Source organism: Vigna umbellata, chromosome 3 (genome assembly GCF_029865625.1).
Source record: "Vigna umbellata cultivar VRB3 chromosome 3, Vumbellata_1.0, whole genome shotgun sequence".
NCBI lineage: Eukaryota > Viridiplantae > Streptophyta > Magnoliopsida > Fabales > Fabaceae > Vigna > Vigna umbellata.
In genome coordinates, this window is record NC_142167.1 from 43,378,927 (window position 1) to 43,395,722 (window position 16,796).

The 16,796-nt window shown below is 32.7% G+C and overlaps 2 protein-coding genes across 2 annotated transcripts; one reads left to right on the top strand and one right to left on the bottom strand.

Annotated features, from left to right (window-relative positions):
• Positions 1 to 648: 648 nt before the first annotated feature.
• On the top strand, positions 649 to 2,965 carry LOC148202567 (prefoldin subunit 1-like). Its single transcript, XM_088108740.1, has 5 exons — positions 649 to 791; positions 887 to 940; positions 2,003 to 2,124; positions 2,378 to 2,462; positions 2,661 to 2,965. Exons 1-5 carry the CDS (start codon positions 768 to 770, stop codon positions 2,772 to 2,774), a joined length of 399 nt encoding a protein of 132 aa, XP_087964866.1. The 5' UTR covers positions 649 to 767; the 3' UTR covers positions 2,775 to 2,965.
• Positions 2,966 to 4,290: 1,325 nt separating this feature from the next.
• LOC148202568 (uncharacterized) lies at positions 4,291 to 13,911 on the bottom strand. Its single transcript, XM_088110419.1, has 17 exons — positions 13,621 to 13,911; positions 12,721 to 12,960; positions 12,341 to 12,487; positions 11,961 to 12,039; positions 11,283 to 11,466; positions 10,594 to 10,659; positions 10,017 to 10,262; positions 9,369 to 9,575; positions 8,975 to 9,278; positions 8,685 to 8,844; positions 8,370 to 8,478; positions 8,136 to 8,271; positions 7,970 to 8,025; positions 7,593 to 7,892; positions 7,331 to 7,453; positions 5,362 to 6,051; positions 4,291 to 4,787 (listed from the first exon to the last, which is right to left on the bottom strand). The coding sequence occupies exons 1-17, from the start codon at positions 13,766 to 13,768 to the stop codon at positions 4,614 to 4,616; spliced, it is 3,369 nt and encodes a 1,122-aa protein (XP_087966545.1). The 5' UTR covers positions 13,769 to 13,911; the 3' UTR covers positions 4,291 to 4,613.
• Positions 13,912 to 16,796: the final 2,885 nt, after the last annotated feature.

The window sequence follows — 16,796 nt, forward strand, 5'->3', positions numbered from 1 at the left end:
ACGTTAGTGAGTTTATGATTATAGTATATCAAAGGAAATATTAAGAAGAAAAATATTATTAGAAAAAGTAACAAAATTCTTCAATATTTTAAAAACGGATAATTTTCATCCTTATCCAAAATTAATATTTATTTAGAAAAAAATAATGACAATTCAACAAAATCAAAATTAATTTCTTTAATAAAGGAAAAGGAAATAAATTTAGTTAATTTTGGAAGAGATTAAGAAGATTTAAAAGTGTATACAACAATATTTAAATAAACTTTTCTTCTTATTGTTTCTTAAATGTGTAATTTTTCTCCTATATAAATTTAAATCAGCATTTAGTTTTTCAATTTTATTTAAATTTATCAATTTTAATGGAAAATTAATATCGTCTAATTATCAACCAAAGATAGTAATGCATTAGTATCAGTTATTTATTTACTTAGAAGCTAGAACATTAATAATTAGTAATAGGATTAGGAGTAATATTTAACATTTTTTATGACTAACAAATAATCAATATTTTACACTAATATATATGTAATTAAATTAAAGTTTTATAAAACTAAAATTACACAGCTCATCTAATTATGAAAAACAAAGACATAAAGTAAAAGTGAATCTAAACCTAAAAAAGTTATTTATATGTATATACAACAAAACGGTGCGTTTAGTGTGGAACTTCTACTTCCTCTCCTTCTTCCCGTTCCCTGATCCAATTGCGTTAGGGTTTTTGAAAGTTACAAATTTGTAAGATCGTCTCCTATCATTAATCCACTGAAATGGCAGACGAAGCTAACAGAACTGTAATAACACTCTATCTCTTTCGTTCTGTATAAAGTGTTCTTCTTCAAATGGCTATAACAACTTTTATTTTTCATTTCTTGATCCAAAAATGCAGGCTTTCCTTGAAATTCAAGGTCGCATGATCGAAACTACTGGAAAACTAAAACAGGTTTTTCATAATCTGTCTTAATCTCTTATTATTGTTGTTGTTATTTTTATTTGGGGAAAAAGATACTATGGGCCTTTTTTATTTTGAAAAATTAATAGCTGTGGGTGGTTTGCACAGTCTAGTTAAAGATATGAATCATGTGAAGTTTATAGTTATAAAGACAGAATGGAGATTAAGGAAGAAAATTATAGGGACAGAGTAGAACACAAATATGGACACCGAGCTTCATATGAACACAAGTATGTATAGTTTATAACTACATATGTAAAGGGATAAAGATTTGGGTACATATTTTTTTTCCCTATTATTTTCACAAATCTCTATAATTACACTCTCCGTTATTGTTTGAATTTGATTGAACCTAGCTGAATAATTGAAGAGACTTACACCTGAAGCAATCAGTGGGTAATGTGAAGTTGTTTTTGTACTCATTCAGATTCACATGAAACTAAGTATTGGCTTCTAATTGTCTGATTGTATATCTCAACTGTTTTGATGTTTTCAGCTTTATAGATAATTTCAAGTTTGGGTTTTGAGTATGAAACCCTATCAAAGATTTGGAAAGAAAATTTTCTGTTCACAATAGTCTTACCAAGCTCAAGTAGGGTTGTTTCCTGTGGAGAATATATTTCATCTTTAACCTACTGGATTCTAATGGAATGGGATCCTCTTTAGTTTCTTAAGTTCATCATGTTTTTTCTAACATGTGTTTCTTGGGTGTATTCTAAATGTTTTGGAAGAGTGATTTGATGTAACTATTACCATGAAGAGTAGTGGTTTTGTGCACTTCATGTGTGCTGGGATGTGCAGGCTTCACTGCCATCAACGCTGTTTGAGAATACTTACATCTGAGTTGTGAAAGAGAATACATAACTTTATTTATTTAGAAGTGGGATAAAAAGAAAAGGGTCAACCTCACCTAGTGGAATAAGGTTTTTGTTATTGTTGTTTGATGTGGTATATAAAAGAAATGAAAACCTTACATTTCTATTTTGCATATGGGAATGATATTCTTGTTAGGGTTGCCTGAGACTAGTTTATATTATGCCTTGGCATACGCAGGTGCAAACCCAGATGCGTTCCAAAGAAGCTGAAAAAAAGCGTGCTTATTTGACCATGGAAGAGCTAAAGCAAGTTCCCGATGATACTAATGTTTACAAATCTATTGGTATGCGAAGAAAATCGTGAGTTTATCTTAATGTTTCTGTTCTTTAAGCAACCCTACAAATTTGAAAGTATTTCTATTGGCATTTATTAAAGCCCTAGTTTTTCTACAGACATATGATGTGTCCAGTTATTTTGTTTTGCAGGGAGAATGTGAGTTGTGGTTACCTCTTTGAACATGCTACTAAATAGAGTACACAAAAGCTTGATTTATGGGATGTTTTTAGAAAATATTAAAGGCATACTTTAACACACTCTTAACATGATGACCAGGTTTGTATTGGAGACCAAGGCATCATTAATGAATGAACAGGACAAAAAGTTTAAAGATGGTGAAGCTTCTGTTACTGCATTACAGGTAGATCTCCTTCATTCATTGCCAAAAAACTTCTTATCTTCCATCATTTCTATCCTTATTTTGTTTTGAATTTTCTTAAGTTAAATCTCATAACTGAAACAAATATAACTATTGTGACTAAATTTCTAAAGCAGTAAAGACGAGTATCCATAACCTTTGAATGAAATTCAGTTTTTATTCTACTGTGTCTTTAAACAGAGCTCGAAAGAGTACTTGGAAAAGCAGATGGCAGAGGTGGAAAGCAATTTGAGAGAACTGTTACAGCAAGATCCTGGTCTTGCTAGGCAAATCATGTCTATGAATGTAGTGTAAACTTTCCATTAGTGAGATTATCTTTCGGTGATGGGTTTTCTGCTGTATTTGGGAAAATAGAAAAATTCAGGACTTGGTGAGATACGAGGATATTTATTGCCTGCATCATGGATGATCTTCTATCCTTCTCAAAATGTTGATTTGGGGAGTTTTTGTAGGTTATCAACTCTCAGACTGTTTTGTTTTCTTCATTTATCTGTTTCCTTTACTTCATCAATACTCAGGTTTTTACTGATTACATGATTTAAATTGGGTATAAAACCAAAACATGTTTTAAAATGATACGTTAAAATATTATTCTGAACAAAACCAATGATAGGTAAGCAAAGAAAAAGAAAAAACATCTCAACCATTAAATACATTTTGCATTTCCAGCTTCAAATGCAACATACTATTAAAAAGTTATTGTACTCTTAGGGTGTGTTTGCTTGATTTCCTATTGTTGAAGGACATTAGGAAGGTCGGTTACCAAAATATCCCTATCTTATTTCATGTCACTTTTTATTCACCTGCATTGTCATGATTTTGTGCTGCTTTTGCTTCCAGCAGCAAAAGACGCATTCGGTCTGCGATCATATTTAAGTCAACGTTTACGTCCATTAATTCAACATGTCAACAATACCCACAAAAATATTGAACATCTTTCTTATAAGAAATACATTGTATTTTTTTTATTTTATATTTACCAATAAGGATATTTTGATAATTTTCTTTTTATATGTACTAAAACCTTTTTTATCTCTTATATCAGTGAAATCATTTACAAATTTAATCAATTTCACTTATTTTTACTTGTAAATCCCTTAAAAAAAATACAAAACAATGTATACTTCCAAATTCATCCTCTCATCATTCTTCAAATTCATCCTTCCAAAGAAATATACAGTGAATGCTGCTCTTTAAGGCTATAACAAAAGTTAATATTGATCGTTTCTAACTTGCATTAATTATTTTCCATAGCAATTTCATTTTCGGTTAAAGTATAATTTTGATTTCTCTCTAATTTCGGTTAAATATATTTTAATATAATATAATTTCATATATTATTTTGTTTTAATTAGTTAAATTATTTCTTGAGAATACCGTAAATGGACATATTAGATTTAGAGTTAAATTGGTGAAAATAAAAGAAATAAAATACATGTAAATTTTTAAGTACATCAAAATTACAAATCTTATTTACAAAACTAGGACCCCAAATCATGGATTAAAACATTAAAGAAAGGCTGAAATTATAATTTCCAACAATTCTCCTTTAGAGTTTTGTCTAATTTTGACATATTTTTAGTTAAATTCCCATTCATTTCTGAATGTACTTTTAAGGATTTCGAAACTTCATTCCGAAATGAAGAGTAACCCAAGAAATGCACCAAATGCTGGAAGTTGGACCCCATTCTAGAGACTATCATTACCCAAACCTTTTAAAATGGAAAGTTGGAGCCAAAAACAAAATTCTAGATGTGTTTTTTTTCCTCTGGGGCCCCTTGTGATCTCAGAAAAATACGTAAGAATCAGATTCAGAGTGTGGAGATCATTTTCATTTATTTCAGTGTCACTAATCATTTTCAAACAAGAACAAATCATTATTCATATCACAGTTACAGCACATTAATTAAACAACTTGTGGAATTGGCCGCTTTGTTCCGATGGATCAAATTCGTTAATACAAGATTATATTCACCTTCCACATTATTAAATCAAGCTTCCAACTAAAATGATTGCATGAAAATGTTTAACAGCTTTGAAGTTTCTTTGAAGTAGTTCTTTGTAAACATGCCAGCCTTCTGCTGCTTCTACATGTTTATTCTTGGATAGAATAAAGTCATGCGATCCAAGAAATCAAGAGTTTTGAAGCTGGGATTTGTAGATGTCATACCCAGAAGTGTCTGGAGTTACAGGGCACAATCTAACAGAGAATGAGTGTGACACAGGAGGAATCAAATAAGGATTGTGGACACATGGCGACCAACTATCATCTCCACCTAACCCCATATGCTTGTGATCCAGATGAACCTGTAATACCATAAAACATCTAAGATGAGCAATTCAATAGTAATAGCAAAGGTAAAATAAAACATGTTTTAGGTCCTTCAAGATATGGTGAATGTTTATTTAGTCCATACATTTCAAAATCAGTGGTTTTGGTTGTATTTCTTTTCTCTTCTTCTGAAAAAGGAAAGCTTATATGTTATTAAGAAAAAGAGGCTTGTTCACAAGATGTGCCAAAATCTCAGAGATGGCCTTATACTTCAATTTGCCTTGACCACAGAAGAAATTCACCATAGCAAGTAACATTCAAAACAACTAATTGTACATGAAAAAATTCAGGTCACAGAACACACACAAACAGTGCACTCGAATGCAGCACAAGTGTGAGCACCAACACAGATTTTGGAAAATATTGAACTTTGCCAACCTGAACATTGGGCCCAAGCTTTCTGCTTGACATCTAAAAATATCATACCACATTTTCACCATAAACTATAGCATTATTCTAATTTGCACCCTGATCAGTCATCACCATACATTTGATGAAGTGCATTATATCATTTCAAAAACAGTGGAAGGAAAATGTACAGAAATATACCTCAATGCTATCTCCTTCAATGAGCTCTTCATTGTGTGTGGCACGTTCAAGTTCTGAGGTGCTATAGTAGCTTGCACTCATTTGCATTGGTGGAGAGATACCATACTTAGAAGCATATATTCCAAAACCATTTTTGTTTCTGAATGTTGCCCACCTAACATCTGCCCTGCCAGAAGATTCCCCAGGAACAATATAAGGAACATGCAACTCACTAACATTATGTTCATAGACTGCAACTTGGGCTGCAGCTTTTCGATCCGGATAACACTCAAATGGTCCTCTTCCATACCAAGTTACTAGATCCAATGATTTTTCCACATTTAACACAATTCCCACACGTGGTAAAGGAGGAAGATCAGGATTTGGCTTCACTTCGCATTCTATAATAACATCCCCAGAAGCAAAAATTGTATATGTCACTTCTGTAGTATATAATACCTTTGACTTGTCTAGGTTAGAGAGAGAACCCTCAGCACCCTTTGTAACACCAAGAAAAACCACCAATATTCTAACTGAGTTTTCTGTAATACTTTGTACAGAACAGCTCTCAGCAATGAAGTGGAGGCAGTCCATTCCAGCAGCTTTCCACCTGGACAAATAACTGGCTCCCTCTCCTCCTTTATCATTATCTATAGGAGCTCGCCAGAAACATGGGAGGATGCCCTTTTTCAAAATATGTACTCCTTTAACCTAGCATTCATCATAATAATAGCTGTAAAGTAAAGTCATACAAAAATTTGAACAGGTATCATGAAACTTCTTGTAAAGAGGAAACTTAAATAACACAAATGTTCCAAAACCTATGACATGTCTTTACTCTTCAAACATTTCAAAACTCAAGAAGTACGAAATAAAGGAAAGAATAGTAGTGGGAAGACATGGCAGATTTTGATAAATGATAAGGAGGCTGAGAGGCCAAGGTCAGAATCTGTTTTTGCAACTCTGATTTTCTATCTTTTCCTTTCATTTACACTTCCTAGTGCCTGTTCTGTGCTTACCAGTGCTACCATTGTACTGGACTTCTGCCTCTGATTTTGTCATATATTCAGTGTTAGACATCTCTATCATATATCTTATTGGAGAAAATCTAAGTCTCGCGTCAACAAGAGATAGTGGCAAATTACACTATATAATAGAAACAATCGTTACCTTACAAATCGATTTTATAAGATTGAATTAAATCTAAACCACTGTCTACGATGATAAAATGCATTAAATGGCACCTAATGTGTTACCCACGTACCAAGCCCAATAGTTTATAAATGATAGCAAACTTTCCCTTAAAGTCAATTTTATAAGGTTAAGTAAGTCTAAAGCATTTTCTAAGATATGTTTTTTTTTCTTATCATGACAAAAATAGTATTATTAGAATAGTTATTGAAAAAATATTATTACATTATAAAATGTTTTTTATAAAAAAGAAATTATAAAATAAGTAATTTTACAATTTTTGTCATTGGTAATTCTTTTATTGTGTAGATGACTTTTTTACCCTATGAGTTGTTATTTGAGTTTAAAAAGACAGTTACTTAAATGGTAAAATTGGAAAAAAATTTATACACCAAAAGGAAGAATCTCCTTTCTTGATGGTGTAGATAATATCAAAACCTTGAGCCAAAATTCATCTGGGTTTGGATCAATGGTATTTTCTCACAGCAAACATCACTTTGGCTCCCTATTAGAGGGTTTAAAAAGAAAAACAATGTGATCAGTGAATTCTGCATTTTTCGTGATTGAAGATTAAAAGAAACTATTATTTGAAACACAGAAACCATTATTGAAGGTACTCTTCACTATATAACAAGTTCTACATTCACTGGTGATCAGTGAAAGCCAGGTCTTACTATTTTAAGAAGACATTTGTCCTGTATTCTACATCTGCTGTTGTTTCTAACTTAAAGAGACAAAACAAGTTCCAATTTAGTCAAGCATTCAATGGAAAAATGATAAATTCAAAGTTTAGACTTACCTTCCAGCTTTCAACTAAACCAGTTTTAGTATTCAATGTCAAATCCCAAACATCTTGCTTTTTGACTATGATTGTATCTCCTTGTGTTTCAGCAACCAGTTTGCCAGAACTAATAGCAATAGCCTGAATACAACAACCATTCATAAAGTATAATAAATTAATTTCAGCAATAACATATAGTATAAGCTACTAAACCTCATTACTCAGCCCTAACAAGAGGTATGAATTGATTCTAAAATAAATCAACACGTCATAAAATTACATGCACAAGAATGTTTTTCCTGGCAGGCAGTTGAACTTGAGCAGATGAAACAATATGACCAGCTTCAACCCAATGTGTGGAGTCCAAAAGTTTAACCGTTAATGTCAAGAATAGTTCTTCTGATGATGATGAAGCCCACAGAGAATACCACGGACCTGATTTCCAATCAACAGCATAACTATTCTGGGGCTTTATAGGGGCAAGGTCCAAAATACCAGATCCAAGGTTATATCCATTTGCAGAAATATACCAGCTGAACTCCAATCCTTCTGTTGTTTGAAAAAAATGAGTATTTTTTATCTGCAAAACAGAAAACAAAAATAAATTATCAAGTCAAATTTGTCTAGAGAAACATAAAATTCAGATAAACTGAGTACCTCCAATTTCCCTTCATTTAAAGCCACCTTGATTGGTTGGTACAAGTATTTAACCTCTGAAACAAAAAGGCATATTGATGAAGCATGACTAAAGATGTAAACAGAAACACGAATAGTCACTCCTACAAGGTTGTGTGTGCAATAATGAGGCAGTCTGTCAGTTTACCATGTAAAACAGGATGAGGAGTTCGATCAGGAAATGTGAGCCCATTCAAACAAAAATTCAAATCATTGGGAACATCCCCGAATTCACCTCCATATGCCCAATGCTTTGTACCATCCTCATAAACTTTCACCAGCGCCTATGTGCAAGCAAAGTACAAAACTGAGAGAATTCAGACAATGTAGGGTAAAGTTTATCCTTCCTCAATTTAGTTACAGTATTTCAAAAGCCACTCACCTGATCAACCCAATCCCAAATAAAGCCTCCTTGGAGTCCAAATGTGTTGTCAATTGCTTCCCAATATATATGAAGATTTCCATTACTGTTTCCCATTGCATGTGAATATCTGCCATTTTTTGGGTCGGCAAAAAAAAGATTTTAAATATATGCAAAACAAACAATACCAGCACTAACAAAGATACAGAGAGGGAATGCACCAATATTATCTTATACTTATATCAGTAAGAGATATAACTAATTATCTATAACTGAAAACAACAGGGAACAATAGAAGTCATGTTCTGTTGTTGATGTAAAACTATGAAATCATACTCGCACAGTATCAGAGGACGTGTTTCAGTTGGATCATTGGCTATTTTCACCATGTCCCAAACACGCATATACATAGGACACACAATATCAGTGCATGGAGTCCTGGATCCACCTCCTTCATAATGTAATACCCGTGATGAATCTCGTCCTCGAATCCAGCCTGATGTGTTGACAAAATGAAAAAATAAATAAAATTAGCCAGTAATCTTAAAATAAAATGTAACAGCAGAATAAAAAAAAAAGCCACTTCAAATATGCTAACTGTAAGTGAACCCAAGTGCAGTATCTACCAGCTAAAGCATAATGATTTGTTCCAAATCCAGATTCATTCCCTAAAGACCACGAAATAATGCATGCGTGATTTTTATCTCTCTCAACCATGCCAATCACACGATCCAGCATTGAAGATGCCCAAATTGGTTCCAAAGTAGGGTGCTTGAGATGTTTAGAATAGTCAAAACCATGTGTCTCAATATTTGCTTCGTCTATCATATACATGCCAAACAGATCACATAGCTCATACCAACGTGGATGTTGGGGATAATGGCTATTCCTCACTGCATTAATATTATTTTGCTTCATCAAGACCAAATCCTGTAATCACAACAATTATTGCTTTTTAGCCTTCAAATAAATGAAGTGTACTGACAACTTTATTGAAGGGCGAAAAAGGATTAGCAGTACCTTGATCATGCAGGATTCTATGTTTGCCTTCCCCACTTGAGGATGATGTTCATGCCTGTTCACACCTCTAATCACAACAGCATGTCCATTAACAAGCAGTTGTTTATGGGCTTTAGACACTTGTCTAAATCCTACTGGACATGATTCACTGTCAACAACACGGCCAGATCGGTCTTTCAGGACAACAACCAGAGTATAGAGGTATGGCTGTGAAAAAGCAAAGAAAAAATTATACATGAAAACCATATAGGTAAAAGATCAATAACAAAAAAAAAAAAAGATCTTGTGAAGCTTTGAGAAAATCCAAATATGTCAATAAGCTTTCAATCACACAGACAGGTCTTGTCTTGATAAATCATCATAAAACCTTTCATAGGAGTTTAAGAAACTCGATTCAAAAACTTTATCGGCCTATCACTTCTTGGCTATGAAAACTAAAATATGCCACAGATAAAAAAAATTAATGAGAGAAGGAAATGAGACAAGAAACAGGAGACATTTGCAGGATTACAGTTGTTGAGTAATCAATAGACAAAAATCTTAATAACTACTTCAACGTTATTTTTCAATAGTAATGTAACCCTTAGTTCGCTAATCAATGAGTAAAATTAACCAAAACATCGAAAAAATATGATTGAAATTTCTTACTTTCTCTGCAGACCAAAGCTTTGGTGATTGTAGTTTCCCTGTAAGCAAGTAGCCATGAAACCCTAATATTGGTGCTGGTGTACTTGATGGTTGGAGCTTTATGTCAGCCACATTAGATGAAAGGAGATCAGGATTGCCATCAGAGGTGTACCAGCTTCCAGAATCAAACAACGTAGCTTCTATGGAGTAGTCTGTGAGAATATTATCCTTGGATGTCTCTTTTAATCTATCTAATTTTACTTCAACCTGGATTATATATGCATGAAATTGATATTATATCCCAAATAACAATAACACATGAATAAATATAACAGTGTTGTTGTAATATCAGTGATACTATGGGGTAATCATGGTGGAATAAAGGAAACAATAGTAAAATTTACTGTGAAGAAATACAGAACATAATTTCATTCATAAAATTAGAAACTACATTTCACTTTTACAAAGTCAAAACAACAAAATAATAGAGACTTCAATATAATTGGGTTTAGGTAAAATCTTCCACAAGACCAGTCACGGATGTATAATAATTATTAAATGAAAAATAACAATAATTTAACAATGTATTTATGCTTACCAGTATATCTGCGTAAGAATAATCTTCAGCGATATTTGATTTGAAAAAGTAGTCAGTAATAAATACCTACATACAAAATATTTTGAAAGATATTAGCATCAAGCATGAAAAGATAGTCAAATGGCTGAAGATTTGGACATGCTATATATTCAATAAAAAAGGAATAGGTATAAAGATACATGTATATAATTCTCAAACTTGAATTTTCTGTTATTTAAATGATAAATTAGGTGCATTAATAATGTAATCTAACTCTTAATTATTCTACAAGACCAAATGCTAATAAATAATGACAGCACCTGTAAGCAAACAAGAACTAAAAGAGAAAGAAAAGAAAGATTTTTCTTGAATAGACTGAAAATAACAAGAAATAGGAGAGCACTCTCTCCTCCTACATTTTCTCCTTAACAAAGAGCTAATGCTCAAACTACAAAATTAACATCCTTCTCTCTCCTCTCGTTCTTCCCTTATTTATCTAACTAACACCTCAAGTAAATAACTCATTAACATTCAAACTATCTTAACTAATTTCTCTTTTTCTTGTATCCTAACAGCATCACAATTTGATTGTCATATGTAAACCATAAACATTAATGACTTGCATTTTTACCTATAAGCACCAACTTAATTCTAATAAGGACACTTATCATAAATTATATCAAAAAATAGGAGGTTTAGTGAAAACAAACCTCTGGCTTTGCCATAAGAAGAACATCACGGTGGATACCAGATAACCGCCATTGGTCCTGGTCCTCAAGGTAAGAGCCATCACTCCATCTATAAACTTGAACAGCTAAAACATTCTTAACATCTGAACCACATGGATGACAAAATTCAGTGATTTCAAACTCTGCAGGAAGTCTGCTGTCTTGGCTGTCCTTGCAAAATAAAAACAAGAGTTGATTAATGCCAAAGCTTCATATATATTACCTTTTGTCTTCATAAATATTGTGATAAGGCAACACTTCACTCCATATCCATTAAAAAAAAAAAAAAAAAAACAGGTCTAAGCCCTTTCATTTTAGCAAGAACATACTACTAAATATCAGAAGTCCAGCTATGATCAGCCAGGAATTCGCAAAAGAAAAGACAAGAGAGTAAATGAATATCTAATAATTAGACGAGTATTTTCTTCATTGCCGTAGACCACAGTTACCAATTTATTATCTATTTCATAACATGCCTTCTCCCTGGCTTGCATTGCTTTGAAAATCTTATCATCTATCCCCTTTTACTCCCCACCCCCCTCTCCCTCCTAGCATCACATATGCTAGAGTTGAAAATACAATAGAAAAATACTAACCAGCAAGTTTGTAATCATGTTCAAGTTTGTATGATCTGCATATCAGAGAGAGAGAGAGAGATACCTATATCCAACAGGATTCCCATTTATCCATGCACAAAAGGCAGAATCAACTGCTTCAAAATGCAACAAAATTCTTCTACCTACAGAAAACCAATCAATGTTCCGAAGTAAGTATTTTAAACTGAAAAACAGCAAGTACTGGTGGCGATTAAAACCTACAGGATACAACTTTTCCACAACATGTGGTACAGAACAACAACACTTCATATATTCCACAAAAACAATGTCATACAATGGCTTCCTAATTACCTTTGAAGTACAATGCACTAACATAGAGAACTGAATGAAAACAAGAGAATGGCAACACCAAATTCCTCAATAGTGTATGTCAATCTACAGAAGAAAAGAAAAAACAGCATAAGGAAATTCAGCAAGTCATACCCTCCCATTCTTTAGGAATTTGGAAGTACGTTCTGTAACAGCCAGTAGGATTTTCACTTGGAACGAAAGGAGGATCTAGCGGAAATGGATACACCACGTTCGTATATATAGGAACATCAAATCCGTGTAACTGCCAATTCGAAGGAACTGTCCAATTTTGACAAAAGATAATTAAACATGGATAAAAATATCAGCACTGAGTAAGAACAGAAAATGACAAAAATCAATTCATAATCAAAGCAAAATAATAGCATTTCACCACTACAACAAACTCTTTAGTAAAGCAAAATTTAGAGAACATTGTGAAGAAATTAAGCAGACACAGTGAATGCAAAGGCGTTTTACGAATAACATATACGCACTTAAACATGAGCACTTACCAGGCAAATTTTTCCACTCTGAATCGTGGAACTCACTTTCATAAAAATTAGTTGGAACATTGCTGGGCCTGTCAGCGATGAAAAATTTCCAATATCCAGACAAGGACTTAACAAAAGGCAAGTCTTTGACCCAATATGCAGCACAATCAAGAGACCCCTGAACAGCATCATCATTCCAAACAGCAGACTGGGAAACCAAAAAATCCACTTTGTTCCGTTGATACCAATATCTGAGAGATCCTACACATATCACAAAATTCCAGATTGCCCATAATTTATATAACAAAACTAAAATAGAAGGAAATCCATAACAACATAAACTCATAAAAATCCTATACAATTTTTTGGTACCGAAAAACTACAGTCATTGATTTTAACTTCTTTCATGTGCAATGAACTATTGATTAAATTCATAACACTTAATATAAGAAGTCAATATTATACACCTATACTTAATTTACTTAAACCATTTCATTCAGCTGACATCTTGAAACCATTTATCAATCGCAATAAAAATATATAATAGATAACTCTATGAACACAATAATAGAATAAGTAAAAAAAAAAGGTGGCAATTTTCTTGCAAATGGCCTAAAAAATTGAACTTTTAGAATATATATATTCCTCACTTCATTTTATCAAATTATTTCATTCAGCTGAAATGTTACGACCATTTATCAACCCCCAATGGAAGTTAGAATAGAAAACTCACATGAACGGAATAGCATCTTTCAAAAAATGAAATTTTCTTGAAAAGGGCAACTAAAAAATACGAACTTTCAGAATGGAACCAATGTGTTTCCATCTATCTAGCAAACCCAAAACATGAAACGAATCCATTTTAGCGTAGAATCTATCCCAGTAAACGAAATGGGAAAAAAATGTTGATGGGTGTGAGACCTTCTAGAGAGTCATGGCAGTGCAAGGTGACATGAGAGTCCCTTTTCCTCCACTTGATGAAAGAAGGATCTTCCCACACTTTGTAACCATTCTGTTGAGTGAGGTTAAGAGGCCCAACAACAACCAAAGAAGAAGAAGAAGAGGCCATAACACAATTCACAAATTTCTTTGAACTATTGTGGCCAAAACCAAAGGAGTTATTGTGAAAAGTGATGATCTAAGAAGTGATTTTTGTTGGTCGGAAGAACATGTCACGACTCCTCGTTTTGGAAACTCGGAATTTCATGTGGATTATTTCCATGAGTTTAATTTAAAAAAAAAAACGTGTTCAATATATATGCACTTTCAATAATGTAAAAGTTTCTTTTCTACATTTTTGGTTAATAAAAATCGCTATTGATATAAACTTTGACACATTTTTCGTAAAATTAAATGACATATCAATGTCATATTAAATGATAATATAAAATTGTTTTACATTGTTCTTTTATAAACTATTTTCCTTTTTTTTAAACACGTTGTGTATTTTATTATGTTTAAAACTTATTAAAATACTAAAAAAATGAGTATCACTTTTATTTTAATTAAGCTTAGTTACTCGGTCTTTATTGGAATGTTTTATGATCTTATTTTAAAAAAAGTTTCGATTGTATTTTAAATTTTGAAAAAAAATAATTGTCCTAATTTTTGAAATTTTCTAAAAAAAATTACTAACGACATTAATAACATTCGTTAATATATGATTTTTTAAAATTTTTTTATTTTTTTGTAAAAAATTTGTTGCCAAAAAAAAGTTTATGGTGTTACATATAATGTAAGTCTAATGTGACATGTGATGTCAAGTGTCAATATGTCAAGTATCACGGTCTCGGATTCATTTAATTTATATATGTCTAAGTTCTGTATACTAACGACATTAACTTATGTGTTATGTCTTAGTTCATTGTTATTTTTTTTTAATTTATTTGTATTGTTTTATTATATGAAAGTTAAATTTTGTCACAATTTAAAAAGGAATGAAATTATTATATTTTTTTGAAAAAAGTAGAACTGAGACAAAATAATAAATAGAGATTAAATTAAGATTTCTCACATTACATTTGTTCCAACAGTGATATGTGGAACTGTCACTCCTAGATCATACTATTTTTATCATATGACAGGAGTCTCATTTAACGTATGACAATTTCTTAAAAACAATAATAAAATAAAGGGTTAAATATGTTTTTAGTCCATCAACTATCAAGCGATTTTATTTTTCGTCTCTCTTTCAAACTTTGGTACACTTTGATCCTTGTCCTTAAGGAAACTATAATTTTTCGTCCTCCAAAACTAATGTCGTTAGACATAGGCTGAGTTGGCTAACAGATTGCCACGTCATTTTTTTTTACACTAAGTCAAACTAAACCACAGGCCACGCCAATCTGCCAAGTCAACCCACATCTAGGACTCCATGGCCAACCGTTGAAACACTCCGGCAGCCCCCACCAGTGACACCACCATTGACTCCACTAGTGCAACCACCACGAGGAACCTAGAACCACAAGAAGAGACCCAAAATGCGGATCAAAAATCCAAAATTCATTCGAACTCCAACCTTCTAAATCGCATCATTAAGAAAACAAGAAATGTTCCAAAAACAGAGCCCAAACTGCAAGAATCAGAAACCCAAAATCCCCAATTCATGACCATCAATTTGCAGAGAAGATCAGATGAATCAACTACAACCTTAAATCACAGAATCAGAACCCCAAAATTCCCATTTCCAACCCTAGCCCCATCACGAGTCCAAAAGTTACGAAAGAACAAAAATCCAATTCGAACCACACCCAAAGTCGCGAACCAAACACAATTTCACTTTGTCGTGAAGACATTGGAGCACTCGTCGTCGAGAAGAAAGCATCGTGAACCGAACGATTGAGGGAGAAGACGGAAATCGAACGATTGAAGACTACCGAACGCCTAAAGGCAATGTAGCTACCGAACGACTGAATGCTACCGAACGGTAGAAGCATGAAAGTCGATCGGTTGCAGTGTTTTAGTATCTTATTAAATAGTTTGTTAATTTTGTTTTTATTTTCTCTTTGTATATATTTTTTGCTTCCGCTGTAACTCAATATACTTTTACTTGAATTCATTCACTATTATTCTTTTGTCTAGAGCTCTTTCGCTTCTCTCTTTCTCAAACACTTACATGGTATCAGACCGAACGGCCTCTTCCTGCCTTCCACAGTTTGGTAACAATAGAAGAAGAGATCTGTGAAGATCTTTATCAGTCCAGGAAGCGTCATTTGGGGAAAATGTTTTGGATTTTGAAAGTAGAGATAGGCGAGTATTCGTTCCCTTTTTCAAATTTAACTCGAAATTGTTTCAATTTTTTAACTATGCTTTCCCCGATAATCAAAACCAGAAAGAATCTAGAAAGAAGAAGAAAGTTTCCTGTAAAACCCAACCCAAGACCAGAGAACAAGACGAAGGACAACGCTTCCCTTGCGAGCAGACCAAACCGAAAAAGATGAAGGAGAAAGGGTATCTCCTTTTTCTAACCCGTGACCTCCCTAGGAGAGAAACCCCTGTGTTCAACGTCACATGCAAGGAAGGAGATGTAGGGAGAGGGAGAGGAGAAGAATATTGACTTAGTGTCAGAAAAAGAAAAAATGATGTGGCAATCAATTAGCCAACTCAGCCTAATTCTAACGGCGTTAGTTTTGGAGGACGAAAAATTATAGTTTTCTTAAGGACAATGATCAAAGTGTACCAAAGTTTGAAAGAGTGGCGGGAAATAAAATCGCTTGATAGTTGAGGGGCTAAAAACATATTTAACTCTAAAATAAAATAACTGGAAAAAAAATCATAAACTGACACTAATACATGAATTAACATGTTAATACTAATTAATAGAAAGAATCAAATTACATTACATGATAACTCAATTGAAATTAATAAAAATTTGAATACCTAATTATCATTTTCGAATGAAAAAGATTACTAAAGGGTTTAAGTCTTGTAAGTATTTTGCATTAAAAAAAAACTTAGTAGTATACGCTTTTCATTTAAATTATGAATGTCAAAAAAAGTTAGTGTGTTCACACTTTTGTCTAATCACAAACTATAACGAATAATTATTTTGAAGTAGTTATTAATTATTATAATGATAAGATATGTGGTAATTAATG

Excerpts from the sequence above, each read along its gene's own strand:
- LOC148202567 (XM_088108740.1), top strand. The coding sequence starts at position 768 with ATGGCAGACGAAGCTAACAGAACT. Across the intron at positions 2,125-2,377 it reads ATTGGTATGCGAAGAAAATC|GTTTGTATTGGAGACCAAGG; the intron begins GTGAGTTTATCT and ends CATGATGACCAG. Across the intron at positions 2,463-2,660 it reads CTTCTGTTACTGCATTACAG|AGCTCGAAAGAGTACTTGGA; the intron begins GTAGATCTCCTT and ends GTCTTTAAACAG.
- LOC148202568 (XM_088110419.1), bottom strand. The coding sequence starts at position 13,768 with ATGGCCTCTTCTTCTTCTTCTTTGGTTGTTGTTGGGCCTCTTAACCTC. Across the intron at positions 10,660-11,282 it reads TTCTTATGGCAAAGCCAGAG|GTATTTATTACTGACTACTT; the intron begins GTTTGTTTTCAC and ends TTTTGTATGTAG. Across the intron at positions 7,454-7,592 it reads GGAAAAACATTCTTGTGCAT|GCTATTGCTATTAGTTCTGG; the intron begins GTAATTTTATGA and ends TGTTGTATTCAG.